At 30.1% G+C, this 27367-nt stretch overlaps 6 protein-coding genes and 1 long non-coding RNA gene across 9 annotated transcripts in view; 4 read left to right on the forward strand and 3 right to left on the reverse strand.

Moving 5' to 3' along the window:
• Positions 1-10370, reverse strand: part of Pnt (ETS transcription factor pointed) — a 58427-nt gene extending 48057 nt beyond the window's left edge. The window contains exons 1-4 of one of the 3 annotated variants that reach the window (XM_074251746.1): positions 9974-10370; positions 9635-9663; positions 5745-5854; positions 2353-2554 (exon numbers count right to left, since the gene is read on the reverse strand). In XM_074251746.1, the coding sequence (XP_074107847.1) occupies positions 2353-2554; positions 5745-5849 (307 nt within the window). In that variant the 5' untranslated portion in view covers positions 5850-5854; positions 9635-9663; positions 9974-10370. Of the gene's footprint in view, positions 1-2352; positions 2555-5744; positions 5855-9634; positions 9664-9740 lie in introns of all 3 variants that reach the window. The other 2 variants (XM_074251744.1, XM_074251745.1) reach the window with 2 other exon arrangements.
• LOC141533323 (uncharacterized) lies at positions 3763-5363 on the forward strand. The gene is made up of 3 exons (XR_012480242.1): positions 3763-4142; positions 4222-4472; positions 4844-5363. It is a non-coding gene; the product is annotated as an uncharacterized LOC141533323 (long non-coding RNA).
• A 1089-nt stretch (positions 10371-11459) lies between the features above and the next one.
• On the forward strand, positions 11460-12800 carry LOC141533075 (ATP synthase-coupling factor 6, mitochondrial). Its single transcript, XM_074251757.1, has 4 exons — positions 11460-11545; positions 11785-11932; positions 12059-12189; positions 12665-12800. Exons 2-4 carry the CDS (start codon positions 11793-11795, stop codon positions 12700-12702), a joined length of 309 nt encoding a protein of 102 aa, XP_074107858.1. The 5' UTR covers positions 11460-11545; positions 11785-11792; the 3' UTR covers positions 12703-12800.
• Positions 12801-12940: 140 nt separating this feature from the next.
• Positions 12941-16054, forward strand: LOC141533072 (uncharacterized). Its single transcript, XM_074251749.1, has 3 exons — positions 12941-13412; positions 14434-14526; positions 14638-16054. Exons 1-3 carry the CDS (start codon positions 13361-13363, stop codon positions 15267-15269), a joined length of 777 nt encoding a protein of 258 aa, XP_074107850.1. The 5' UTR covers positions 12941-13360; the 3' UTR covers positions 15270-16054.
• Positions 16055-16132: 78 nt separating this feature from the next.
• LOC141533071 (uncharacterized) lies at positions 16133-18464 on the reverse strand. Its single transcript, XM_074251748.1, has 2 exons — positions 17953-18464; positions 16133-17655 (listed from the first exon to the last, which is right to left on the reverse strand). Exon 2 carries the CDS (start codon positions 17635-17637, stop codon positions 16183-16185), a length of 1455 nt encoding a protein of 484 aa, XP_074107849.1. The 5' UTR covers positions 17638-17655; positions 17953-18464; the 3' UTR covers positions 16133-16182.
• A 397-nt stretch (positions 18465-18861) lies between these two features.
• LOC141533134 (glyoxalase domain-containing protein 4) lies at positions 18862-20730 on the reverse strand. The gene is made up of 6 exons (XM_074251835.1): positions 20296-20730; positions 20172-20221; positions 19809-20074; positions 19430-19585; positions 19165-19340; positions 18862-19097 (listed from the first exon to the last, which is right to left on the reverse strand). Exons 1-6 carry the CDS (start codon positions 20380-20382, stop codon positions 18987-18989), a joined length of 846 nt encoding a protein of 281 aa, XP_074107936.1. The 5' UTR covers positions 20383-20730; the 3' UTR covers positions 18862-18986.
• Positions 20731-21124: 394 nt separating this feature from the next.
• Positions 21125-27263, forward strand: Gluprors (Glutamyl-prolyl-tRNA synthetase). Its single transcript, XM_074252062.1, has 6 exons — positions 21125-21264; positions 21359-21541; positions 21657-22157; positions 22219-23501; positions 23787-24023; positions 24445-27263. Exons 1-6 carry the CDS (start codon positions 21222-21224, stop codon positions 27091-27093), a joined length of 4896 nt encoding a protein of 1631 aa, XP_074108163.1. The 5' UTR covers positions 21125-21221; the 3' UTR covers positions 27094-27263.
• Positions 27264-27367: the final 104 nt, after the last annotated feature.

Consider the following 27367-nt stretch of genomic DNA (forward strand, 5'->3'; position numbering starts at 1 on the left):
GGTGAGTTGAACACAATTTTATAAAGTCAGTGAGTAAACTATTAATATAATAATAATGGTTAGTTTATATCACAGATGAGAATGACAATGAAGATGAGGGTTTATAAATCACCGGGTCAGTGTAATATTTTGAAGGAATAAATTTATGAGAATGAATGAGACGAGACGGGTAAGATTTAAAAATTAATAATGCATGTTAATAGTAATGTAATGATAATGACAAAACATAGTGTAATATATAATGTAAAGACAGTAGCGTGTGAGAGAAATATATCCCTTAGATACTTCACGCCAAGCACGTTCATCCGGTACCCGTTTGTCTGGAATAAATTGTATATACCTTATTCTATCTATACAGAGACATGACCAAGGGAATATTCTTAGAATGACAAAACCACCATCTTGTTCTTGTCTTTTCTTCTCTTGGTGTTGTTTTAACGACAGGGCGTGACCTGAACCATGACGAGAACATAATTAATTCCGAGTTGTATATAACATCAGCTTCCGATTTACAAAAAAAAAAAAAAAAAAAAACATTATATATTACACACTGTTTTATTATTATTTTTATTATTTTTTATCATGAATTTCTTCCTTGAATTTTTATAGATTATTTTTTTTGTGTCAACATCACTCGACGGATGCAATCACCAGAATCAATCTAATTAATTATTTATGGGCTGCATAAGAAGTTACAGGTTATGTGCCCGTAAATAATCCTCAGCTCGGCGAGACGAAAAAAATAAGAAGATAAATAAAACGGTTAAAATAATAAATAAAATAAAATAACAATTTTATTGTTCAGCTTGAGTGTCACTGAGAGACAATAGGATTAAATATTATTTCATTCGAGACTTTGATTATACTTTTCAATTCTCACTTACATATCAGTCACTGGATAATATTAATATTGTTATAAATTTTTTTTTTTAGAAATCAAGAAGAATTCTCGATATTTTTTTTTTTAATATAATGCATAAATTTGTTATTATTTTTTTTTTTCAGCTTGAATTATTCATTCAGAAGATACAGAACTGGAAAATTAATTTACTAGAAGGATGTATATTTCTACAGCAAGAAACGCGATAAAAATAGATCTCATCTTGGTTCTTTATGCTTCACCGTACATTCAACCCTTTGCTACAAGAAATCGCTCTGGTTATTTTTTTGAGGTTGTCATAAATAGAAAATATTTTAGTGTATCATTAGATAAAAAATTTTCTAATATAAAATTTAATGTAGATAATTCAATGAAAGTAATCTATATGATTAAGAGGATGAGAAAAAATTTGTGTCACATGATAAAATCGATTTTTTTAGTGAAATTTAGTGTCACTGAAGAATGTAACATCAGAATGAGCTTAGATTTTTAAAAATGTCAATAATTAAGAAATTACCTTGTATCTTGTAAAATATTGCCATTTTTAAAGATATAAGCTCACCCTGATATTACACCCATCAAGAGCTTTCATTTGAGTACCCACATCAATTTTTCATATATTTATATATATTTTATATATATATATATATATATATATATATATATATATATATATATATATATATATATATATATATATATATATATATATATATATATATATGAAAATGCATGTGGGTACTCAAATGAAAGCTCTTGATGAGTGTAACATCAGGGTGAGCTTATATCTTTAAAAATGTCATTATTTAAAAAAGTACAGTACAATTTAATAAAGCAAAATTTTATTTATTAGTAAATTTTTTTTTTAGATTTACAGCATAGTGTGTCATAGACCTTATACCCAAAGAACGGTGGCATGACTTTCACTATTTAACGATAAGCAATTGGATGCAATATTTACTAATCATATTATTAGTAATTTTATTTGATGATAAGTCCAAAGCTAAAAAAAAATTCTGGAGAAATAAATAAAGAAAATACGTGGGGAAAAAATGATAATACTGTCGTCTGTCACACTTATGTGACTGTAAAATGCGTTAGACAAGCTGATGGTATGACGAAAGAGAAGGGAAGACGGGGGCGTAGTGTGGAGGGAGATTAATGAGGATGCTGCTGATTATCCAATTCGTAAATTCTCGCTGTATTTTGATCATATACTACACTACATATTCAACTAAATAGTTATTGTAGTACATCACAAGTAACTAAATATCATCATTCAACTAAATTCATGCCCTAATCTGTCTTAATTTTTCTACTTTCAGCTACAACTCCCCTCAATTTCACGGTTGCTGTCTTTGTCAAAGGGCCCTTATGCAACAAAACATCTGGGCGATTTAATTGTTCTTCACTTTGAATCGGATGTTGCTCAAATTACTTCGATATATTTAAAAAAAATTTTAAAAACTCACCGATTGAACTGTCAGGATCAGAGAGGTCTGAAAGAGATGGGACCTTTCGCATCGATGTAAATCTCTCAGGTCCTCTGGGCATGATACTTTCATCCTCAACATCGGACGTTGACTCTTGTTTCATGTATTTGGCCATCATCATCATTACTTCACTAGTACTGAGACTTCCACATCCGAAGCTCACGTTAGACCCACGATTACGCTGAAAAAATAAATAACAATTAGTATTATTATTATTCACAAGTTATTAAAATTAAAATTATTATACATTACAGGATCAATTTAGTTTAGTAACTAATAATCGTTTTACCTGCGTATAAAAGAAATAATGAAACAAAAGTTCAATGTCTGTATTTTTATTGACTCACTACTAGATTTTTAATTAATTTTTTTTTTTTCTATTTCAAGAAATGAAAGTATTGGGTAATTAAAAATAATATTTTGTTAACTACCAATTACATCTTTCATTTTATTTTATTTTTATGTACTTACTAATTTTATTTAATAGATAAACTATAAGTATTTTGTTTTTCAATCAATTTAAAAAATTTTTTTTATGGTCAGAAACATTTAAAAAATTTTTTTTTACCAAACTAGTTTTTAAAAAAAATTATTAAGGCCTATTTGATTCGCAATTTTTAATCATAATTTATCTATATAATTTAATAAGCTAAAAAAGTGATAAAAATAGTCATTAATTTTTTTTAATCATCAACTTCTTGGTAAAATTGTAATTGAGCCTTTTTTTTTTTTTTGTCAATTATTGTTTAATTTTTTCTTATAAAATATTGATAATTTTTTTTTTTTTTTTTTTTAAGAATTATTGAATGCAGAAAAAAAATTATCTTGATATTTGTGATCTGGAGGACAAAGAACATAGTTAGTCTTCAGCTGAAAAAACTCTAAAAAAAAGGATACTTATTTAATTATGGGGCTGCAGAGTCAACAAAGAAGATTTTCAGAAGCTTCAACATGAAGAAATAATTTTTAAAATTTTTTCAAAGGCTTTCATTGTGATCATCTGGATCTGAAGAGACAATGACGAAAAAAAAAAAAAAAAAAAAAAAAAAAAAAATAAACAAACTTATAAAAATAGTTAAACAAAAACAATAACAACGGCATAGAAGAAAACGACAGTTGTGTAAAGAAAGACTCATGTGGCAAAAGCATGAATGAACCTGCCTCATGAGTTGATTTAAAACATTTACCAGAGTGGGGGATTGTTGAACGAACGGTTGGTGTACGAGAAAAGGAAAATGAAGGGAGACACCAGTAGGAGGGAGAGTAAACGGAAAGACCCGAAGAACTTCGGGAAGGGACGTTCGTTGAAGGAGAGATAGATGAAGAATAGTCACGGCTGATAATTGATACGAGAGAGATAGTGAACTACGACCGCTTGACCTTCATGCGGCCACGCAACTTAATGAACGCCTAGCCGGTTGAGTGACGCAATGATACCAGCGTCTGAGGGAGAGACTGAGATGGATGATAAATCAAATTAAAAGGAGACAGTAATACAATAAATGTATATATACTAGTTAAACTGCATCACCCAGCTGTAGTTGGCTGAGATACCAATAAAATTATATTTTTAAAAAATTCTCTATCGAGCCGGTTTAGAGACAACAACTCCATATGTCCAATTATTCAGGACAGAATCACTATTTCGTAATCTTGCGATCCAATTGAAGAATATTATGCAAATGCCTATCATTACATTTAAACACATTTGTTTGTTATCTCCTGTAGACTGTAGACTACAGACAAGATTTTTGTTGCAGTATTGTATGGTAATTATCATGATAATTATTATTGTAGAAGAATAAATATTTGCTGAGTACTTGGTGTTAATAACCTTATCTGTTTTAGGTTAATAACAATGGAGAGAATGCTCGAAGAAAATAGCTATTGTCATCAGGATCGGATTCATTGGATATGAATTGCTTATTGTGCTCTAAACTGGTGTTACTTTGATCCTAGTTTTCTCTACCTGACTAATAGTTTGTCCTTTTGGAAGAAATACCCGTAGAAAGGCATTTAAATTTGGGAATTTTTCTATTGTATGATTTTTAACGGCAAGTTTTCTTCACACTGGCTATTTATATTTTAGGCAGGAAAATGTAAGTTAGTGGGGAAAATTGAAGTAAATTTTTTACTCCTATTAATCGGAGTAAATTTGGAGTTTTTCAAGTAAAATAAATTTCAATATTAAACAATTTTTTTCGGGATTTAAAATTTTTAAATATTAATTAGATTTTTTTTTTTAAATTGGACTTTGGAGCATTGAAGCAAATTTTGATAAAAATTTTAATTTTTTTTTTTTTTTTTTTTTTTTTATTCAATAAAAAAATCAAAAACTCACTCCGTGGAATTTTTTTAAGGTAAATTTAAATAAAACCCGAATTTTTTTACTGTGAATTAGTTGGAAAAAATTAAAATAGAACAAATATTGATTCTTGTAACCCAAATTCTTATATATAAATTTTTTTAGGTGGATTAAAGCATAATATTTGGCACAAAAATAAAAAATGGAGTAAAGTGGTCACACTTTGGCTGCTAAACAACCTAAAATTGAAAGCAAAATAAAAATGATGATAAACCGAGGCCAATTGGTAAAGTGACTAACGTATGTTACTTTTGGTAGCACTCTGGCCAGGGTTTGACTTCCAACATATAATAATGTTAATGCTAATGATAATACTGATGCTTATACAAATACTAATTCCTATCTTAAAAATAAAATCTGGGCACGACCGAGGGAAGAGGTCGTTAATACCGCACTCGACTGTATCGACACGGACAATGCACACCGCTTTGTTCGATCCGAACAGAACCCCTCGAAATAAAATTTTTAACGGGTTGTAAAAGTATATTTAATTTAAAAAGCTTATAAACTTATAACTGTTTAACGTCCTGACTTTAAAATATGAGCTGAGCGTCAATAAAATTTAATTATATCTATTTTTTTATTATTATATTATCAATAATATAAATTGTTATTATTATTTCAATTCGACCAGTAGTCATTAAAATAGATTCAGTTGTCAAGTGAGATTATTGCTCTCTGGATATTTTCATTTTAAAATCCATAAAGTTTGTGTCATAACTAAGAGCGATTGAAAATTTAATAAACTTATCAATTAATTAAGCTACCGAGAGAGTTTCAATCGAGAAAATTACCCTTTTCTCTCTGCTTCTACTCGTACTCCATATTCATTCATAGTCTATAGTTAGATTTATCAATGACACTAGATAGAAAATTTACATTTTACAAGATTACTTATTAAAATTTATAATTCATAATGTATTATGTTACGTCAAATTAAAAAAAAACACTTGGATTGATTAATATTTAAAATATGACCTTTTATGATTTTTATTTTTCAGCTTACCTTCAACGCGCGGTGATCAATAGGGTAAATTTTTCGAGTTAAAAGACTTTCTTCATAAAAATCCTGTTCCTCTTCATCGTAGTCGTACAGTGAGTCGATGTCCATGTTACCTGAAAATAAAATTAATTATAGTTATTTATTTATACAAAAAATATTTCTTCAATGCTTTAATAATTACAATATTTAGACTAAAATTAGCAGATATATTTTTAATTTTTTTAACAAATAAATTATTTAATATTTTACAATTTTAATGTCATTAATTATCATCAATTTAGAAGACATAAAATATTTATTAAATTTTAAATAAATAAAGTAATAATTAAAAAAAATTATTTAATATCTTCTAGATTAACAGTAAAAATTAATAAAAAAATTATTGATTAAATTGCAATAACACAAAACCTATAAATTATTTTAATTAGAGGACAAACTAAAACTGTATATTATCTTGAATAATTATCGGTTATTTTTTATAAATCCACAGTATAAATGGATCCTTGGGCTGTGAAGCTAAAGCGGTTGCGAAGTCAAGATCGAGTTACTCTGACCGCTCAAACGACAGGTGGTGAGTGTAAAAATGGTTGGATGAAGATGACCAGACACTACCATCTCTGAGAGTCTCAACCGTAAATTCTCTCACGGTCTTATTCGAACAACGCAACGTTTGCTGTAGGGTGTAAGATCTGATACCCAAGTGCTACAGTGATGTTATTACAGATTTGATATGCTGTTACACGATCCCTTACATCAAAACCTATCAATTGTTTATTGATTTACTAATTTATTTATTTCTTCTCCAGGATTTTTCCACAAAAATCGGAATTAGGTTCAATAACTGATAGAAATGATAATGAAGATCAAGACGACAAAATTAAAGGTTAAGACCTCAATAGGATCACCGTTACAGCGAACCCCGAAGGTTGTTCACCAGCAAAAACTCACCGATGTCCATTTATGTTAAAGTGAACGCTTGCTGTCTATTTAACTTCCATTGCGTCCAAGATCTTCTAAGAAAGTTTATGTTGCTCCTTGCATCCAACCAGACGGCTAATATCTTATTCAATCGATTCTCTTTTTATTATTAAGAGTCGCGGGATAAATCCGGTATAATTGAACAAACCCTGTGAATCCCAATGTGGTAAAAGACCCCATTAGTGACACTTTCTTTGATTTTGGTACTTATTCAACTAATAAATCATTCATTTCAATATTTATTGGACTACCGGAAATTAAATATCAAGGGTCAGGATTTTTGCCTTTATTTAAAAATAATTCTGCCTAATTTTTCATATTACAGCGGAAATATTGGTCGTAAAAAAATTTTTTTTAAATAAAAGTTATTCAAAATTTAATTTAAAAAAAAATATCTCTTACAATTTTTTATTAAGACCAATAAATAAGCCGTAATTTTTAAATTAACATTTTCATAATTAGCAAAAATTTGAGTCATTTTTTTTTTTAATATTAATTTAATATTTCGGTCTAAAAAAATTTTTTTTTAATAAAAAATGTTCAAAATTTAATTTTATAAAAAAAAATGTCTCATAATTTTTCCTTAAGACCAATAAAAAAGCCGTTATTTCAAAATGAAGATTTTTATAATTAACCAAATTTTGTATTTAAGAATTACGGCCAAATAAAAAAAAAAAAATTATAAGATATTTCTTATAAAAAAAAAAAATTTTTTTCACAAATTACAAAACTAATATTTTCGGCAAAAATTTTGGGCGTAAAAATTATTATCTGCTTTAAAAATTATCACGAGAGATTATTTAATCAAAGAAGAATTTTCTTGTAATTAAGCAATAATAGAAAATGTACGCATGAAGAAAGAGATAAAAAATTATCCACATATTATAATTTAAATATTTACTCTGTTAGTGTTAATGTTGTAATTTATAGTGTGTTTATATCATTGAATGAAATCGATTGGAAATCAATGCAATGATTGTTGCGATTTAAAGTTCAAACGGTTTCTTTAAATTTATTGTTATTTTTAAAGAAAACACTTGGTTCTATTTATACCGTGTGTTCCAATCTTGTAAATTTAAAGCATCTGAATATATTTAACACTTACATTACGCTGAAGAAATTCATTGTTTGAATACTCTGGATTTGTTATTGAGTCGTTCAATATTTCTAATTTAACTGGTGTAATTAAATTAAAACGTTTATTCGTATTAATAATAATTGTGGGGTAAATATAATTTGTATAAGATATCAATTCAATGACATGACAATAAAATACAATACTGAATTGTGAGGAATAAAATAAGTTAACCCGAAAAATTAAAATGTTACTTCCCACCGCATTCTCGTCAGCACAATGTTATAATTTATAATAATAATGATGATGATGATATTCTCGGTGAAACTGAAGCCATACGACATTTTCAGGGAGTACAAAGTAAAAAATTTTTAAAATTGTCTCAAGAGCCCATAACAAAAGCCACCCGCATGCAGACATTCTATATGCAATTTAACCGAGAACCCAATACTACTACATCCGAAGACTCTCTACACCTAAAACAAGGCGGTCATCTGAGATTTTTTTTGTCGGGACCACCTTTGAAATTTTCTTTTAAACGTTACTTTTAAATAAATATTAAATACAGTTATTTTAGTTTAATATTTGCTTTTTTTTAAATAGAAATTTGTATTGAAATTTATTTTTGATAAAAGATTGAAATTTGAACTCAAAAGATAAAATATTTTATGAATTATAAAAAAAATTAAATTTTGTATTTTTTTTTTTTTTTATATAAAAATTTAAATATTTATTTTTTTTTAATAAGCAAAATGTATTTAAAAAAATTATCAATCAATTAAACTATAATTAAAAAATTCTACTCATAATTTTTTTAAATGTAGAATTTTTTTTATAATAAATTTATTTCTGGGGTCATATTTTTAGTTTAATAAAATTAGTTTCAATTCAGCATAAATATGGAGCAACGCAAAACTGAAGACTAAAATTTTAAAATAAAAACTTTGAACAAAAGCAAGCATTCACACATTAGCAAGAGATACGTAGAAACAAACTAGATCATTGAAAATTATATAGATTAATAAATGTATCAGATAAGATTGCAAGTAATATTTATACTTGCATAAATATAAAACTGCCCCGAATCTAGATCTAAATCACCAGACGAGATTTACAAAGTAAATAAAATGAAAATGCCGAAAAAGAAAAAAAGAAAACTGGTGGATAAGAAAAGTGAAGAAGAAAAAGTATTCTGTAAAAACTCTAAACTCGCCCCCACTATTATCTATTCTCAGTCCATCGTCCATCACATCTGAATCTCCGGTATGGGCTTTCAGATGCTTTGCTGGCACACTGTATTATATTATATATATATATATATGTAGTAATGCCTTCATATTAGTTTAGCTTTGAAGCGTTTACTTCTATACCAGAGTAGAGACCAGAGTGTATCAGACAACGCCATTGCCGTAAAAAAGAAAAAGAAAGAATTAACGCGACGTTGCCATACCAAAAGGTCCAGTACAGGGAACTTGAGACTTTTTAAAAGTTTCTTCCTTCTCTAAAACACTCAGCTGAATTATTTTTCATTTTTCAATAAATATACAATAAAACAATCCATAAATAAACACATCGACTGATAACAGGAAAATAAATTACCGCCAATTAAAAAAAGAAAGAAATGATTTTACGAGTTGTTTTTTTGATTATTAAATTATTATTGATACAAATGGCTTGGAGGTAATTGATTTATAGTTAATAAAATTATTTTAAGCGTTTTATTATGATTCACCGTCGACGGTAAGATTAGTCGACGTATTTAATGATGAATTGTTAACACGCGATTTTAAATCACGAATATCAATGGATATATTGTTCATCAATTTATTTTTTAACTTACTTATTTTTTAATCAACCAAACTCTTACCTCTGAAAATAAAAAAAAAATAATACAATTATAAGCAAAAATAAAAATAAAAATTATATAATATAATTAATATATTTACCGTATAATCAGAGAATTACCAATATGTATTACTTAGTGACTCACAATTATAATATGCGTAAAAAATAAATAAGAATCATGCTCGGTTGTTTTTATTTTTATCAATTGTCACTTTTTGCTGGTTGAGTTTTAATTAATTATTGCAATTCAAAAAATAATTTTATACTTTACAAGTATAAATATTTTTATAATAATAACAATGATAATAATAATGTAAATAAATAAATAGTTAACCTTTGTAATTAGTGTAAACGAACGATATCCAAATAATTGTAAAATCGTAGCTAGTTGTCCGAGAAGTATGCACTTAACAATTAATAAAACACAAGGTTTATTATCACATAGATACTTTTCACTCGCACAAATATATGTTTGGATAAAAATAAAAAAATTATAGTCAGTATTGTTATGTGTTAAGTATTAACAGTAACAGTTATACTAATACTAACAATAATGAATATTATATATAACAATGTTAATGTTTTTTATTTTCAGCACCGAGAACCGAGAGTGAAGATAAGAGCGTGGCAACGAGTCTCAGTGCTGGTGCTTGTGCTGGTGGGTTCATGAATGAAACTGAGAATGCCCGGGAGGGAGATGGAAGTTAAGCCTAGCCTTCACTAACTTTAACGAAATTTACCCCTGCCAATTCACTCGGTTATACGCGGAGTTTAAATGTGTGTGAGAGCACGAGTATGTGTCGCGCAAACTAAACTGAAAACATTTATCTCTCTTTCTTCATCTTCCCCCTCCACTTTCACAAATAATAATAAAATTAACCGACGTTTTTTAATTTTTTAATTTTTTATAAATTTATTTTTTTTTAATAAAAAAAAAATTTTTAAATGTCAGCTGATAATAATTAAGTTAGCCGCCGTTTTTAATTTTTTGATTATTTTTAATTTATTAAATTAGAACTAAAAAATATTTGTAAAAAATTGCACTGATAATTTTTCAAGTTTTTTACAAACGAAAACTTTTTTAATAATTTTTTCAATAAAAAAAACGATTCTTAAAATTTTTAAATGTCGGATAACTTAATTTTCATTGCCAGCTGATTTAATTTTCATCTTTGACGTGAGTGTATTTATTAATTCGCGTTAACTGTGACATTTTTAATTGTTTTTCACTCCCGGGATTTTTTTCTTACCTTTTTATTATTATTATTATTATTATTATTATTATTATTATTATTATTATTATTATTATTATTATTATTATTATTAAATTAATATAATTTTTTTTATTGACACATTTTTGTTTTTTTATTTTTGGTGTATTTATTAATCTTTGCTTTCTCGCGCGCGAACACTTATTTTGTTTCTTGACGGTTACGAGTTTACTCTTTGTCCCTCTAGTGTTCTTGCACACAATCACTCCTACACGTGACACTCACGTTCGTTGCAAGTTTGCAAGTTTGCAAGGAGGGTCTTGTAAGAACTGATTTTTCAAATGACATTTTATAACACTGAAATTGGCATTTTTTCAATAAAAACTTCCTAAAAATTTTGAAATGGCGGCTAACTTCATTTTTATTTTTTTTTTAATAAAATTCTTTTTTTAATTTTAAAAAATTGGTAAGAAATACTTTTAATATTTATTTTAAAAACATATTTTTAAAAACTTTTAATTTTAAAAAATTTTGTTTTAATTAAAAAAATTTTTAATTTTAATTTCAAACATAAAAATTTAAAATTTACCGCGCTAAATCCTCCAACAGAGGGCACATGTTTTCAACCAGAGTAGTACACGGTCGCCATATTTAAAATCGCAGCTGATCACAACTTATTGATCTCTAAAAAAAAGGTAATTGTATTTAATTTTACTTAAATTTTATAATTATCCCAATAAATCAATTTGCAATTAAATATTCAATAATAATAAACTTAACTTTTTATCATGCGCAGTTATAAAATGTAAAATTTTTATCATAAACTTTTAGTATTACATAAGATAAATAAATTTTATTGAATATTTTTCTGCACATGTAGAAAAAATATCAAAATGTATTTTAGTCAATTAATTAATTAATTTATTTATTTTAGAAGCAATCATGTTGACTCCAAAAGCGATCACAGTTTCGACAATCGTCCGAAGAAACATTGGAATGATGGCACCATGCATGAACAAAGTTTCTGACCCAATCCAGCAATTATTTTTGGACAAAATCCGTGAATACAAATCAAAAAGCTCGTAAGAATCATTGAATTTTTATTTTCAATAATAATTATTGATTATTAATTATTATCATGTATTTTAATGATAAATTATTCAATTTGTCAGAGTAAAAGTTTCATAGGTTATCTGTCTTTATTTCAGAGGTGGAAAATTAGTCGACCCAACTCCTGAAATCCAAAAGGAATTAAAAAGCGATTTGGAGCGACTCTCTACTCAATACGGAGGTGGTCCTGGAGTTGATATGACTCAATTCCCTAAATTTAAATTCGAAGGTAGTTTTAATGAGCTTAGAATTTTTTAGTTGCTCAAGCGAATTTTATTAACAAATTTATGACTTTAAATTTAGCAGACACTTGACAATTTAGTTTTATTTAACAAACAAATTTGTTCCGAAAAATTATTTTTAAACAATTGCATTTAAATTTTTTTTTTTTTTAAATTAAAATTAAAAATATTATAGTCAATATTTTTATAAAAATTCCCCATAAAAATTAAATTAGCTGACATTTGAAATTTTTATAATTTATTTTATTAAAAAAAAATTAAAAGAAAAAATTTCACATGTAAAAAATATTGAAAATTATGCGTGCAATTTTTTTGTAATAATTTTGATAATGAAACAAATTCTAAAAATTATCAGCTGTCTGCTAATTTTATTTTCATGGCTAATTTTAATATCAAAAAATTCGCTTGAATTTTAAAAAATCTAATAAGCTAAAATAAAAATTTTTATTTTTATTTTTTCAGATCCCAACGTCGAGTACAGCGTCACCCAAAAAAACTAATCTCTTGAAGTTTTCCACTAGTGAAACTCAAAATAATGTATCTATAAATAAATAAAGCTAGAAAGGAATAACAATAAAATTTGTTACACATAAAAGAACATTTTATAACTCTAAATGTTCATTTTTTAACCACAATTATTAAAATAATTAAAACGTGTGGTGGTACAAGATAGCCAGATAAAACAGCGACCTAGTATAACAACATATATTAAATAAATTAATGTATTATAAACTCTTATCTATTTTATAAATTAATGTGGTTGATTGGCTTAGATCAGAATTATCATAAACAGATAATTCCTCATCCATGGATCAGATATAAAACAACTTTAGTTATTTGCTGTTTTTAGTGACGTCAATGCTGTCGTAATTGTTTGTATTCGACGTAGGAGCCCCTTCCCAGAAAGCAGATTGCTTGATTGTTGGAATAGAAAACCAACATGCACAGAACAGAAGTACATATACTATACGCATGATTCATTTGCTGTCACATGACAGTTCACAGTTGTTTGGTGTACTTAGTGGTACTATAACGTTTACGTAAATTTAAAGAATTTATTCTAAACTACATTAATTTTGTCTGCTGTTAATTTTTCAATTAGCCTTGAATTTACTCATCAGTAATTGCGTTTCGCATTTAAATAATAAGTGTCGACAAATGGAGTTCAAAATATGGAGCTGTTTTTCAATGATTTTACTTATTTCATCATGTAAGATAATTATTATTATTTTTATCAATTATTATTGTTCTATTTTTGTAAAATTAATTTAAATTCATTCAAATTTTATTTTTTTATCTAGATAAATAATTATTTGCTAGCAGACTGAAGTTATGCCAAATTTAAAGAAAGTCAATCATTTTTCTAGAAAGTTTAAGACTTTTAACAAATTAATCGAGGCCACTGATTTAAAGAAATAAAATAATACTGAAAATTCTATAAAAAAAATTGATTTTTTTTTTTTTTTGTAGTGATTGAGATGCTTTGTTATTGAGTTTCAATGTCAAAAATATATGAATATTCAAAAACTACAGCCTTGTATCGGTTCACGGTACGGCCCTTGAGATTTCAAGGGCATACTTTTGATGCCGTTTTTATAAATTTTTTTTTTCTTTATTCTTGGAGAATTATAATTTTTTTCCTGGATTTCTTATCTAGCCTTGATGGGTGTATAAAGTATTTAAGAGAAAGTTTGTAGTTTAAAGTTGATTTGTCACAAAGCAGAGAATTTCCAAGACGCGTGCATAATATTAATTTAATTGTTTTGTTTTGTTTAGTTGCAAAAAAAAGTTTTGAAATTATTTTATCCACACGAGTTTACGTAAAAATTTTATGTAAAAGTTTTGTTGGATAATCTTTATATAAAGATTAAATTAGTAAATATTTGATAATTTTTTTTTAGCAAATAAATTATGGCAAAAAAAAAATTGACATGAAATTTTATAAAAAGTAAAAATTTTTTGAATCAAATTTATTTGTTAAATTAAATTAAAAAATAGTAAAATTACTGCTAAATTTAATTTAATAATTATATAAAAATTAATAAAGTAGATATTTGATAAATTTTTTAATAAATAATTATGGCAAAAAAAATTGTCTTGAAAAAATTAAAAAAATTATTTTTTGAAAAAAAATTTTTTATCAAATTAAATAAAAAAAAAAGTCGTGACTGCTGACTTTAATGTAGTAATCTTCACCAGTTAATTAACTAATGATAATTATTGATTTTTAGGTATTGACGCTGGGAAAATTAAAAGCTCAGGAAAAGTCCACAGCCGACCTAGTTCTGGAGGTTATCATCCATCTCATTCAGCCCCAGCACCAGGTTATTAATTAATTTAAAAGTCTGCAATGATCTATTTTCAAGATAAAAAATAATCATAAAAAATTAAGTACTTATAATTTAAAATTTATAATACTAATTTAAAATCAACAGGATGGAACGTTCCTCCTGCTCATACAGCAACTCACTACAACCCCAGTCAAAGTTACAACCCAAGCGGTGGATATCATCCACCACCTAACACAGGGTACCATCTACCACCCAACACTGGGTACCATCCTCCTCCCAACACCGGATACAACCACCCACCTGCTCAAGCTCCTCCTCAGACAATCATCGTAGAGTCCGAGAAACGAGGACTCGGGACTCTTGCCAAGGAAGCCGCTGTTGGAGCCGTAGTTGGAGTCGCAGTCAACGCCGCCGCTAACCGCTTCATTTCTGGAGGAATTTACGGCAACAATCATCCAGGATACGCCGCTGCGCCGCCACCAGCGGGAGCCCCTGCTGTTGCTCCTGGTGTCACGCACACTGAAATAGTTTACAACAATTACTACGGAAATGGAACTGGTCCAGCTCCTGGAGATCCTGGCCAGGCTCCACCTAACCCAGCAGTTCCTCAGCAAATTCCTGGTCAGTATCCTGCTCAGCCGCCTAGTAGTAATTACTATGGTCAGCCACAGAATTCTGTCACTTACCGAGCTAACAGTGCTGAAACAATGTCAATAAGCAAGTGCAGCCTTATTATTGTTACTATTTGCATGTTTGTCTTTGCTAAGGTTTTTTAAATTAAATTAAATTAAAATTTGCAGACACGTGACAATTGTTTTATTTTTTTTTTTTTAATAAACAAGATCTAAAAAATTATTATTTACAAATTTAATTGATATTTTTTAAAGCATCTAAAGATATAATTTATTTGTTGAAAAAATTATTAGATGTCTCTCAATTTCAGTATCATAAAATTAAAAATAATAAAGTTGACACATATTAAAAATTTTTTAATAATTTTACAGCAATAAAATTATTATAATTATTTGTTGGAAGAAATGAAAAATTGTCAATCTGCTGATTTAAGTATCAAATTTATGATTGTACATTGTACAGTCAACTGTATATTTATATTGATCAATAATGTATTATATAGTTTTTTTTTTTTAATCGCAAGTATTAATTATAAAAAATTAACGAACGAAATTACTTCCATCCACTAGTTTTAATATTTATGATTTGAAACAGCGCGAACAAATATTATTAATTTAACAATACTTATATTTTTTGATACGAATATTTTTTAGCTATGCTGCTATTTATAAGAGGTTATTGTAGACAATTTGTGTAGAGAGATTAGATTGTTGTGGCTATGATATACATAAAATTTGTCTTCAATTTTTAATCTGAACTTTTGACGCAATGAAGAAGAAATAATATATTTTTATGAACTTTTTGCTGTTTTTGTTCTAAAATATAAATCTTGTATTAAACTAATGTATGTTAAATTATAAAATGATTTTTTATAAAAAATTTTTTATAAAATGAAAATTAATAAAAATTATAAGTGAAAATTTTAGAAGGATTTTTTTATTGTAATAGATTCATTAAAATTTTTTTAATTGACAGCTGACAGCTAACTTCAGCCTAATACAATTTTTAAAAAATATTAAATTATTTTTAACTTATCTTCTTTATATAATAATAAAATTACTGCTGAAGAGATCGTAATTGCTGCGACATAAATTCCAACTCGCGTTTAAAAGCTTCGAATTCATCAGAATTAGAAGTAAACTGTCTCTCAAATCTTTCTCGAAGAATAAGAACTTGTCCTTTCCTCAAAGTGATTTCATAAATCGATTGAGGATTTAACAAAAATGACGCGGTAAGCTTCTTTTCAAATATCGGCGTCAAACTTTCGTCCAAATAAGCCATTTCACTTTTAATTCTCACATCCAGGGTCGGAATTTTATACTTATACTCCCGATTATTGCACACAATAATAAATCCATCCGTCTGATCAATAAAACTCGCGGAGAAGTAATCAAAATCGTCGCCATCTTGAATAACAAACTGAACGCCAATTTGAAATTCGTCACTCAGCGCCACCTGGTCGCTAATATGGCCGTCGGAAATTACAAAATTAAACGACCGGCAATTAAGAGTGTCGTTTAGAAGCGGGTGATTAATTTCGCGTTTCGGAAAAGAAGAAAAGAACTCCAAAACGTCATTTGGCTCCGGCATGTACAGCTGTTTGTGGAATATTACACCGATAATGTCAGTGAAGATGATCCATCGCTTGTCAGGTATAACTTCGTACTGAAAAATGACATGCGGAAATTCCTCCAAAAATCCAGAAGATATTTCTCCAGTGTTGTGCATGTCATCCCAGTAAATAATGGTATTTTTTTTTAGGTTATTATTTATCATCCTTCCTTTGTAGCCGTCAAATTTGTACTTCAATTTGTAGTCAATTAAATTGCACGAGTATTCATGGATTGGAGAAAATTTACGACAAGGTATGTTCAACAGCTGAGACAACTCTACGTAATTGTACATCGCATTGGTGTCCAGCAAGTGGTAAAATTTACACAAGTAAGTGCTAGACAATAAATCCCAGAATGTATTTTCCATTTTTGTAAACTCCTCGTAGTTTATTTTTGTGTAATCTCGGTCGTACTCTATTTCGGCGGAGAAGTAATACGCGCCGCCCTGAGGCTGGGATATTTTTTCTACGCAAACGCGGATATTGTTCTGCTTGTAAAGTGTGTAGCGGATTATCAGGTCCTGAATGGTACTGAATTTATCAGAAGCTTCTGCGATTGCTTCCTTGGCAGTCGTCCGGGTAAATGGAATGAACATAACCTTGGTAATGAAGTCGGTATTGTTGTCTTCTTTGTTGGTTGTTTTTTCTTCCTTGTTATTGTTGCATACAATTACTTTGAGCAGATTTAATCGGTGGATACATTGTTTTAGTTGGAATGTATTACCTGCCAGACGGTAACTTGGGTAGGCGTTGCTGTCTGAGTTGGGGAATATCGTGTCATTGTAGTGCAGGATCAGTGACTTGTCTTGGTGGTTTTTGGAGAAGCTATCTAGTATCAAGTCGAAGATTTTTTGAGATATTGGTAGACGCACACTTGTTTCATACTCGACAGTTTCCATTACTGGGTTATTATTTTGCTATTTTTTAAAAATAATTTTATTCATTATTATTTATTGTGACACTCAATTTAACAGACACATAAAATTTTTTTTTATTTTTATTATTATTAAATTATAATGGAAAAAAATTACATGAAGAAATTTTTAAAAATTATGAGTGAATTTTTAAAAATATTTTTTTATAATAATTAATGTGTTATAAAAATTCTAAAAATTTTTAAATGTCTGCTAATTAAATCATCATAATTAATAAAGTAATTTTTGATATTTTAATTATTTATAAGTATGAAAAAAAAAAAAAAAAAAAAGACTTACCAATATGAATGACAATTTTTTATAACTTATGACAATTTATCAAATACATCTGATGACAATAATAGTCTAACGCGACAATGTTCCAGTATATCTTTAATTTAAATGATATTGCGATAATTATACATTACACATTATACAGTTTAATCGTGCTATTAGTAAGTCATGACTAAAAAAATTTCATTGAGCTAAATAATGACAATAATAATTATTATTCGACTATTACAATATTTAATACTACAATTTATAAAGCAATTAGACATTGATTGTTTTGTATATATTGTATTGAGTAATAGACCATAAAAAAATAAATAACAATTAATTCTTATCAGTAATTTTTTGTAATTAAAATTCTAGTGAATCTGGGTAGATGATTATAAAATTCTTGATATTTTTTAAACTTATCATTTTATTGTTTATATTATCTTTAATAATTATGGCTCTATTTTTATCACACTTCTGTTAATTATCTTCCATTTTTTCATTCATTTTTTATAGAGCGTATTTACCACCTACGCAGAAACTCTTATCTGTATAAAAATAAATTATAACAATTATGTATGTATTTATAAATTATAAATTACTTGGAAAATTTGAAGAAGCTTTAATGAGAGAGAAAAAATTAAATGTTTTAGTAAATTTTTTTTTTTTTTTATTCAGTTCAATTTTAGTTACAAAAAAAAAGTATTAAAATTTATTGATATTAGTTAATAAATTTTAAATTTATATTTGCATATTATAATTGATTGAATAATTAATTTTAAAGTTTTAGATTTTGATAAAGTATATTTAACAATTTCTGATATAATGGATTAATTATTGACGTTTTAAATTGGAGAGGATATTTATAAAATATTCAATACTCATGTGAAATATAGTAAAAGATAATTCAATAATTTATAAATTGTTATATTTAAAGTTTCAATTATTTTATTTCTTAAATAAAATATAAAGCACTTTTTATAATTAGTATTTTTAGTAAATCCCAAAACCAGTAACAAAATATAAACATAAAAAAAAGTATAACAATAAATATTTTATGATGACTCTTTAGCAATAAATCTATCCAAAATAGCTTCGCTTGGATAGTCAGGAACCGAAAGTTTTCTGAATCCTTCGTCATCAACAAAACAAATTTCGTGTTCATCCTAAAAATTAATTAATAATATAAAATTATTGTTCAATAAACATATAATTTATTTTCTTGGGACTTACAGGATCAGCAAGAATAATAACTCGTACGGAAGCTTTTCCAGGAGTGTCCAGAGTAATTAAATCTGTCAAAATTTTATGGCCGTTTTCACGAATTTTTTTCTGTATCCCAGGTTGACTGTCATAAGGAACTGAAAATGCAATCCTACCATATGCTTTTCCATGATCTACTTTAGTTCCTATTAAATTAAATTTATTAGAAGCTTTAAAATTATTCTACGTTCTTAAGAATTTTTTTATCATATTCAAAATAAAAAAAAAAAATTACCAATATTCTTGAATTCCAATTTTGCTTGATTGTCATCATAGCCAAAAGTAACATTATTGTCATTTTGTTCATAAACTTTCATATTTAAAATATCTTTCCAGTAAGAAACAGTTCGCTGTAGGTTTGAACTAGACAATGTAACTTTCACAACAGGATCTATGATAATAATTTCATTAATTAATATTAAAATTAATTCAGCAGATATTTAATAATTTTTAGAACTTGTGTTAATAGATAAATTATGGAAAAAAAAAAAATAAGAAAAAAATTGACGGGTAGAAATTTAAAAAAATTAAAAATGGAATTTTTTGAAAATAATTTTTTAAAACAAATTAATTTTTTTTTAATTAATTTTACTATTTAAAAATAAAAAACTGACCTTGATCAGCAACTTGGGGTTCATTAATAATATAATATTTATAACCACCAGGAGCTTTAAGAACAGAAACTCCATTTTCTTGTTCAACAGGCCAATTATGTTTCATAGCTCGGTTAATTATGTCCTTTGACTTGATAGTAATTCCCTGGAAGTCATTTCCTAGCTCATAATTATTTATTCCGTAGTTATAAGTTAACTCGATGACAAAATGAGAATCTTCTGGACCATAACCGATCATGGTTTTACTCCAACGACTGTCGTAAGGTCTAAATACAAGAATTTATCAATTATTTATCTTATTTTTTTGACAGACAATGAAAAATTATTAGTTCTACTTGCTAAAATTATAATTAATAAAATTACCCATTGCAAGCAGCATCACAACCTTCAGAAAATTCCTCATGTCTCAGTACCTATAAAAAAAAAAAAAATAAATAAATTATTCTGCGTTGTAAATTTAATAATTAATAATTATAAAAATTCTTACCTTCATACCAAGAATTTCTCGGTAAAATTTGACAGTTAATTTTCTGTCTGGTATTTTGAAAACATAATGTAACGCCCGGGCTGCCATTTTCGATAACTTGCAGTGAAATATAAAATTTTTCCAAGAATTTGTCTAATATTGTGAAACAATTAATTACCAGGCGTTTCCAAGCTGTCACATGAGCTAATTAACTACCGCAATTAATTAATTAGATTTTTCTGGAATAAGTCAATCCCGGTGACTAGTGAGAGGTAAGAGAGCTTCCATTAACCTTGAAATTTTAAATTAAAATGATGACACTGAAGTCAGCTGACATTTAAAATTTTTTAATAATTTTATATCAATTAAATTATTATGAAAAAAAAAATTTCACATATGAAAATAAAATAAAAAATTGAAAGTGGAAATTTTTTAAAATATTATTTTATTGTAATTTTTTATTTTCCTCTTTCCTCTTCTAAAAAATTGATGGTCGGGTGTCGTATCGTTTTTCGGTCGTTGATTGGTCGACTAAAATAGTGGCGGGATTTTTTAAAAAATAAAAGCAAGCTTGTCACGTCATAATACTGAAGTTAGCGGTCAGCTGTCAATTTAAAAAATTTTTTTTATAATAATTTAATTGTTATAAAATTCTAAAAGAATTTTTAATATCTGTCAACCTCATTCTAATTAATAAATTACTATTCCGCTAAAGCGGTTGTTCTTTTTTTTAATTTTAATTTTAATTTTAAATTACTGAAATGAGAGTTACGACTATTAACTAACTTCACACTCTCATATATTTTTATTATAGAAATACATATATATGTATAATATAATCTCCATGATTGTGACACATGTGTCTAACCTATTTGTTTGAATATAAAATTTTACCGAACATCCACGATTGACAGTAAAAAAAATTTTAACAAAAATAATAACCAAAGATGACTGTAAAATTGTCTGCGAGCAAGCAATCGCCTCCACTGGGTGAGTATTTATTTTTAGTTGAAAGATTTTTTTACTAAGTCTATTTTTACACCACCGTGGGACGGAATTTCATCATTTTATTTATTTCTTGCAGGAGCGATAATAGCCGCTGAATTTGTTTCAAGCAAAAATAACAAGAACAAAGTCGACATCGAGTACCCGGAACCTTGGAAACCGTTGTCAAATGTTCAATTGTTGGTTAACGATCAAGTTGTCTGCGATGATGACTGCAATGTAGGACGTTATTTGGCCAGGACTATCGACGAGAGTTTATACGGTAATTTATTAATAATAGCCAAGATTTTTTGTTTTAATTTTAAAATAATAATTAATTTATTTTATTGAATTTTAATTAATTTAATAAAATTACTTAATTATTTTATTATCATTAGGAGGAGCTGGAATTTTAGAAAGAACTCAGGTAGACAGTTGGTTATCATACAGCAACGGTCCATTAAAGAATCCCAGCAACTTAGCAGCCTCAAAAGAGCTCTTGAACAAGAACTTGTCCAAGAATTGGTTGTTGACAGAGCAAGTAACTCTAGCAGATATCTACGTGTTTGCTGGCTTAGTAAACCTAAATTACACACCAGAATCTCAATATCCTGAGCTGCTACGTTGGTTCAAGAAAATTAGCTCTTTGAAGTACGTGTCAAAAGTCTTGAATACGTTCAACAAAGCTTCAGTTCTTCCAGCTGGAAAGCATAAGAAAGAGGAAGCAGCCCACAAGCCAACGATGACTGGCAGGAAGCAGGAAGGAAAGTTTGTTGAGCTACCGGGAGCTGAAGAGGGTAAAGTTATTGTACGTTTTCCTCCAGAAGCTAGTGGATATTTGCATATTGGTCATGCTAAAGCTGCTTTGTTGAATCAATATTACGCTGATACTTTCAAAGGTAAAAAAAAATTGTTAATTTATTTTAATGTTTTTAAATTAACAATAAAATTTGACTGTAGGTACTTTGATAATGCGATTCGATGACACAAACCCCGCCAAAGAGACCGTGGAGTTCGAGCAAGAAATACTCGAAGACTTAAAACTGTTGGAAATTAAACCGGATCGCTTCACCCACACCTCGGATTACTTCGAGCTGATGCTGAAGTACTGCGAGCAGCTGATTCGAGAGGGGAAAGCTTTTGTAGATGACACTTTAGCAGAGGCAATGAAAGAGCAGCGTGATAAGAAAGAGCCTTCCAAGAGTCGGAATAACCCGATAGAAAAAAACCTGCAGCTGTGGGAAGAAATGAAAAAAGGAACTGCTAAAGGTCAGACTTGTTGCGTCAGGGCTAAGATAGACTTTGCGTCGGCCAACGGGTGCATGAGAGACCCGACAATTTACCGATGCAAGCCTGAGTCACACCCCAGAACTTTAAACAAGTACAAAGTCTACCCTACGTATGACTTCGCCTGTCCAATAGTAGATTCTATCGAAGGTGTGACTCACACTCTAAGAACTACTGAGTACACCGACAGAGATCCTCAGTTCTTCTGGTTCATAGAAGCTCTGGGACTAAGGCGTCCTTACATTTGGGCGTACTCGAGGCTGAACATGACAAACACAGTCTTGTCAAAGCGTAAACTAACTTGGTTCGTCGACAGTGGCCTGGTTGACGGCTGGGACGACCCTAGACTGCCGACAGTAAGAGGAATCCTCAGACATGGGCTGACAGTCGAGGGGTTGAAGCAGTTTATCATATCCCAGGGTGGTTCCAGGTCTGTTGTCTTCATGGAGTGGGACAAAATTTGGGCGATTAATAAAAAAATAATTGACCCGATTGCCTTTCGCTTCACTGCTCTCCAGTCTGATGATCTGGTTCAGGTCAACGTCCTTGATGCGGTTAATGATCAGTTTCTTGAAGTCCAAAATCATCCCAAGTCTCCGGAGCTGGGCATGAAGAAGGTCCTCATTGGCAAGAAAATTTTTATTGAGAGGGTTGACGCTGATACTCTTAAATCTGGAGAAAAAGCCACTTTTATTTCCTGGGGAAATTTGATGATTGAAAATATCAAGAAGGCTGATGGTAAAATTACTGAAATTGACGCCAGGCTCAAGCTCGATGACAAGGACTATAAAAACACGGTCAAGCTTACCTGGCTGGCGGAAAAGGGTAACAAAGAAGATCATAAAAAGGAGGGTGATTTGGTTCCTTGTGTTGCCGTTTATTTTGAACATATTATTAGCAAAAATGTTTTGGGGAAGGATGATGATTTTAAGGACTTTATTGCTAAAAATACTAGAGTAAGTTATTTTATTTATTTATTAATTTATTAAGTTATTAAAAATAATATTATTTTTCATTTTAATATAATTAAAACCAAGATTTTAAATTACGGCTTTCTGATTGGTCCTAAAAAAAAAAAAAAAAATTATGAGACATTTTTTTATAAAATTAAATTTCGAGCAACTTTTATTTCAAAATATTTTTTTATAAAATTCAACAAAATTAATTCTTATTTTAAAATTAAGCCAAAAATCCTGCTATGATTATAATCTTTAAAAATATTACCAAATTTTTTTTTTTAGAAAGAAATAAAAATGTTGGGAGAGTCAGAATTAAAGAACGTGAAGCAGGGACAAATAATTCAGCTTCAAAGGAAAGGATTCTTCCGCTGTGACGTACCATATGGACCAATGAGTGACTTGACAAGCAGAAAAAGACCTCTGATTTTGTTCTACATCCCTGATGGACACACCAACAGTTCCCCTGTGGCGTCAGCACCTAAAGAAGTTAATACCAAAGAGAGCAATAAAAGTAAAGCGGTAAGTTGCTTGTTCATCAATTCTTTCTTACCAACAGAGTTATAACGGTACACAAAATAGTATATTACACACCGAGGGAAGTAAAGTAAGAAATGTCTCAGATCACATGTAATTGTTGGCCGAGGCGAAGCCGAGGTCAACAAACATGTGATCTGAGGCTTTCTTATTTACTTCCCGAGGAGTGTATACTATTTTTTTCCCTGACGAAGGTGTAAAGCGGAAACTTTGTTTAGCGCAGCGGGGCTAAAGTTGACGCTTTACACCCGGAGGGGAAAAAAAAATAAAATGCATTTACATTCACTAGTCACTTGATCAGACCACGTGGCTTTACTATTTTTTTGTTTTCCATCTGTGGAATAAAAGTAAAAAAAAAAAAAAATTATTTTTAATTATTTTTTTACTAATTTATTTAATTTTACAGAACGCAGCTAAGTCTTCAGCTGACGGAGCGTCGATATTGGCGGCGATTAAGTCCCAGGGAGATAAGATCAGGAGTTTGAAGTCTTTCAAGGCAGATAAGAAAGCAGTCGAGGAAGAAGTCAAAGCTCTGTTGGCTCTGAAAGCGGATTTCAAAAACGCGACGGGAGTTGAGTGGAAGGCTGACTTGAATCCGTCAGAATTTTTTGAGATTAAAAAGTCGAGTGAATCAGGTGAGTCGCTTAATCAGCAGATATTAGACCAGGGAAATAAAGTACGAGAGTTGAAAGCTGCAAAAGCCAACAAGGCAGCCATTGATGAGAGCGTTAAGCTTTTATTAAAATTAAAAGCGGACTACAAGGCAGCTATTGGTAAAGATTGGAAGTTAGAAGCTACTCCTAAAGAAACCAAGGAAGTTCAGAACAAATCTGGACCAGCTGATTCTTTGAATCAAAAAATTGTAGAGCAGGGAAACAAAGTTCGCGAGCTCAAGGCAGCCAAAGCTGACAAGGCGACTATTGACGAGAGCGTTAAAATTCTTCTGAGCTTGAAAGGTGAGTACAAAGCAGCTACTGGTAAAGATTGGAAGCCAGAGGCGACTCCTAAGGACACCAAGGAAGTTAAGAGTAACAAACCAGCGATAGGTGATGCCGATTCTTTGAATCAAAAAATTGTAGAGCAGGGAAACAAAGTTCGCGAGCTAAAATCAGCCAAAGCTGATAAGGCGACTATTGACGAGAGCGTTAAAATTTTGTTGAGCTTGAAAGCTGAGTACAAAGCAGCCACCGGCAAGGACTGGAAGCCAGAGGCGACTCCGAAGGTTACTAAGGAAGCTAAAGACGCGAAAAACAGCCAGAACATGCCTAAAAAACAAGACGGAGATTTGAGCCAGAAGATTGTTGATCAAGGCAACAAAGTTCGCGAACTTAAAGCTGCTAAAGCTGAAAAGGGGACTGTTGATGAGTATGTAAAGGTTCTGCTGAAGCTCAAGGAAGATTTCAAGGCAGCTTATGGAGACGAATGGAAGCCCTCGGCATCTGTAGAGGACAAGAAGAAGAAAGCTAAAGCTCCAGAAGCACCCAAAGCAAGCAAACAAGCTCCAAAAGCTTCCAAGGAAGCCGAAAGCACCAAAACTGGGACAAGGTTGGGCTTAGAGGCTAAGAAAGCTGAAATTTTGCCTGATTGGTATTCCCAGGTGATCACCAAGGGAGAGATGATCGAGTACTACGACGTGTCCGGCTGCTACATCCTCCGGCCGTGGAGTTACTCGATCTGGGAGAAGATAAAGGACTTCTTCGACGGTGAGATAAAGAAACTAGGTGTTCAAAATTGCTACTTTCCTATTTTTGTGAGCAAAGCCGTGCTGGAGCGCGAGAAGACTCACATCGCGGACTTTGCTCCAGAAGTTGCGTGGGTTACCAAGTCCGGAGACTCTGAGCTAGCTGAGCCAATTGCCATTCGTCCGACTTCGGAGACAGTGATGTATCCAGCCTACGCCAAATGGATCCAATCCTATCGTGATTTGCCGTTGAAGCTCAATCAGTGGAACAATGTCGTGCGATGGGAGTTCAAACATCCGCAGCCGTTCTTGAGAACCCGGGAGTTTCTTTGGCAGGAAGGTCACTCGGCGTTCTTGACCAAGCCTGAAGCTGACGAGGAAGTTTTGACGATTTTGGAATTGTATGCTAGGATTTATGAAGAGTATCTCGCGATTCCGGTGGTTCGCGGTCGTAAGACTGAAAAGGAGAAGTTTGCTGGTGGAGATTACACCACTACGGTTGAAGCTTTTGTGTCAGCTAGTGGACGAGCTATTCAAGGCGCTACGAGCCATCATTTGGGGCAGAATTTCTCCAAGATGTTTGATATTAAAGTTGAAGGCGCTGAGGAGGGAAGTGAAAAAACTTTTGTCTTCCAAAACTCCTGGGGATTGACCACCAGGACGATTGGAGTCATGGTGATGGTCCATGGCGATGACAAGGGACTTGTTCTTCCTCCTAAAGTTGCTTCTGTCCAGATTGTTGTCATTCCTTGCGGGATTACTGCCACGACAACTGCTGAAGAGCGCAAGACTCTGATGGCAGAGTGCGCCAAGCTTGAGAAGACACTTGCCGACGCTGGGCTGCTGGTCAAAGGAGACTACAGGGATAATTACAGTCCTGGGTGGAAGTTTAACCACTGGGAGCTCAAGGGAGTCCCTCTCAGAGTCGAGCTGGGCTTTAAAGATCTTGAAAAAAATCAGGTAACTTTTGTCAGGCGTGATACCCTGGAAAAATCTTTTGTCAAGCAGGACCTGGTCTGTAAGCATGCGAAAGAGTTGCTTGATACTGTCCAGAAGAGCATGTATGACAAGGCCAAGAAGGAGCTCGATGATCACCTGAAGCACTGCCAGAATTGGAATGAATTCTGTGCCCACTTGGATAAAAAGAACTTGATCCTTGCGCCTTTCTGTGGAAGAATTGAGTGCGAGGATGAGATTAAGAAGGACAGTGCTAGGGATGAAGCTGAGGAAGCTGGCGCTCCCCTCATGGGCGCTAAGGGACTCTGTATTCCCTTTGAACAACCCAAGGGACAGGATGTCAAGGTGTTGGGGTGCATTCATCCAAAATGTGCTAGCAAAGCCAAGTACTGGACGCTTTTTGGAAGAAGTTATTGAGTTAATTTTGTATTTTTGAAATTATCGATAAAGACTTACCTGTTTTTTAATTCATACTTGCATTTAGCTTTTTGTATTTGAGATAGTTCAAAAGTGAGAGGGAGATTTAATTATTCAGAGAGTTAATTGTTTGTAATTAGAAATAAAATAAAATTTCATATGAAATTATATTGAAGATGCTCATTATTTATTATTTTTGAAGTAATGAAAGGAATTTTTAATTTTTTAGATGAACTTTATAATTTTTAAATATTATTTTTGTAAGATTTGTAAA

This window comes from Cotesia typhae, unplaced genomic scaffold, assembly GCF_013202065.1.
Source record: "Cotesia typhae breed Kobodo isofemale line unplaced genomic scaffold, CoteBio_Ctyphae contig_83, whole genome shotgun sequence".
In the NCBI taxonomy this organism is placed as follows: Eukaryota; Metazoa; Arthropoda; class Insecta; order Hymenoptera; family Braconidae; genus Cotesia; species Cotesia typhae.

Excerpts from the sequence above, each read along its gene's own strand:
- LOC141533075 (XM_074251757.1), top strand. The coding sequence starts at position 11,793 with ATGTTGACTCCAAAAGCGATCACAGTTTCGACAATCGTCCGAAGAAAC. Across the intron at positions 11,933-12,058 it reads GAATACAAATCAAAAAGCTC|AGGTGGAAAATTAGTCGACC; the intron begins GTAAGAATCATT and ends TCTTTATTTCAG. Across the intron at positions 12,190-12,664 it reads CCCTAAATTTAAATTCGAAG|ATCCCAACGTCGAGTACAGC; the intron begins GTAGTTTTAATG and ends TTATTTTTTCAG.
- LOC141533072 (XM_074251749.1), top strand. The coding sequence starts at position 13,361 with ATGGAGTTCAAAATATGGAGCTGTTTTTCAATGATTTTACTTATTTCA. Across the intron at positions 13,413-14,433 it reads GATTTTACTTATTTCATCAT|GTATTGACGCTGGGAAAATT; the intron begins GTAAGATAATTA and ends ATTGATTTTTAG. Across the intron at positions 14,527-14,637 it reads TCATTCAGCCCCAGCACCAG|GATGGAACGTTCCTCCTGCT; the intron begins GTTATTAATTAA and ends TAAAATCAACAG.
- LOC141533071 (XM_074251748.1), bottom strand. The coding sequence starts at position 17,637 with ATGGAAACTGTCGAGTATGAAACAAGTGTGCGTCTACCAATATCTCAA.
- LOC141533134 (XM_074251835.1), bottom strand. The coding sequence starts at position 20,382 with ATGGCAGCCCGGGCGTTACATTATGTTTTCAAAATACCAGACAGAAAA. Across the intron at positions 20,222-20,295 it reads GAGAAATTCTTGGTATGAAG|GTACTGAGACATGAGGAATT; the intron begins GTAAGAATTTTT and ends TTTTTTTTATAG. Across the intron at positions 20,075-20,171 it reads TGTGATGCTGCTTGCAATGG|ACCTTACGACAGTCGTTGGA; the intron begins GTAATTTTATTA and ends TCTTGTATTTAG.
- Gluprors (XM_074252062.1), top strand. The coding sequence starts at position 21,222 with ATGACTGTAAAATTGTCTGCGAGCAAGCAATCGCCTCCACTGG. Across the intron at positions 23,502-23,786 it reads TTATTGCTAAAAATACTAGA|AAAGAAATAAAAATGTTGGG; the intron begins GTAAGTTATTTT and ends TTTTTTTTTTAG. Across the intron at positions 24,024-24,444 it reads AGAGCAATAAAAGTAAAGCG|AACGCAGCTAAGTCTTCAGC; the intron begins GTAAGTTGCTTG and ends TTAATTTTACAG.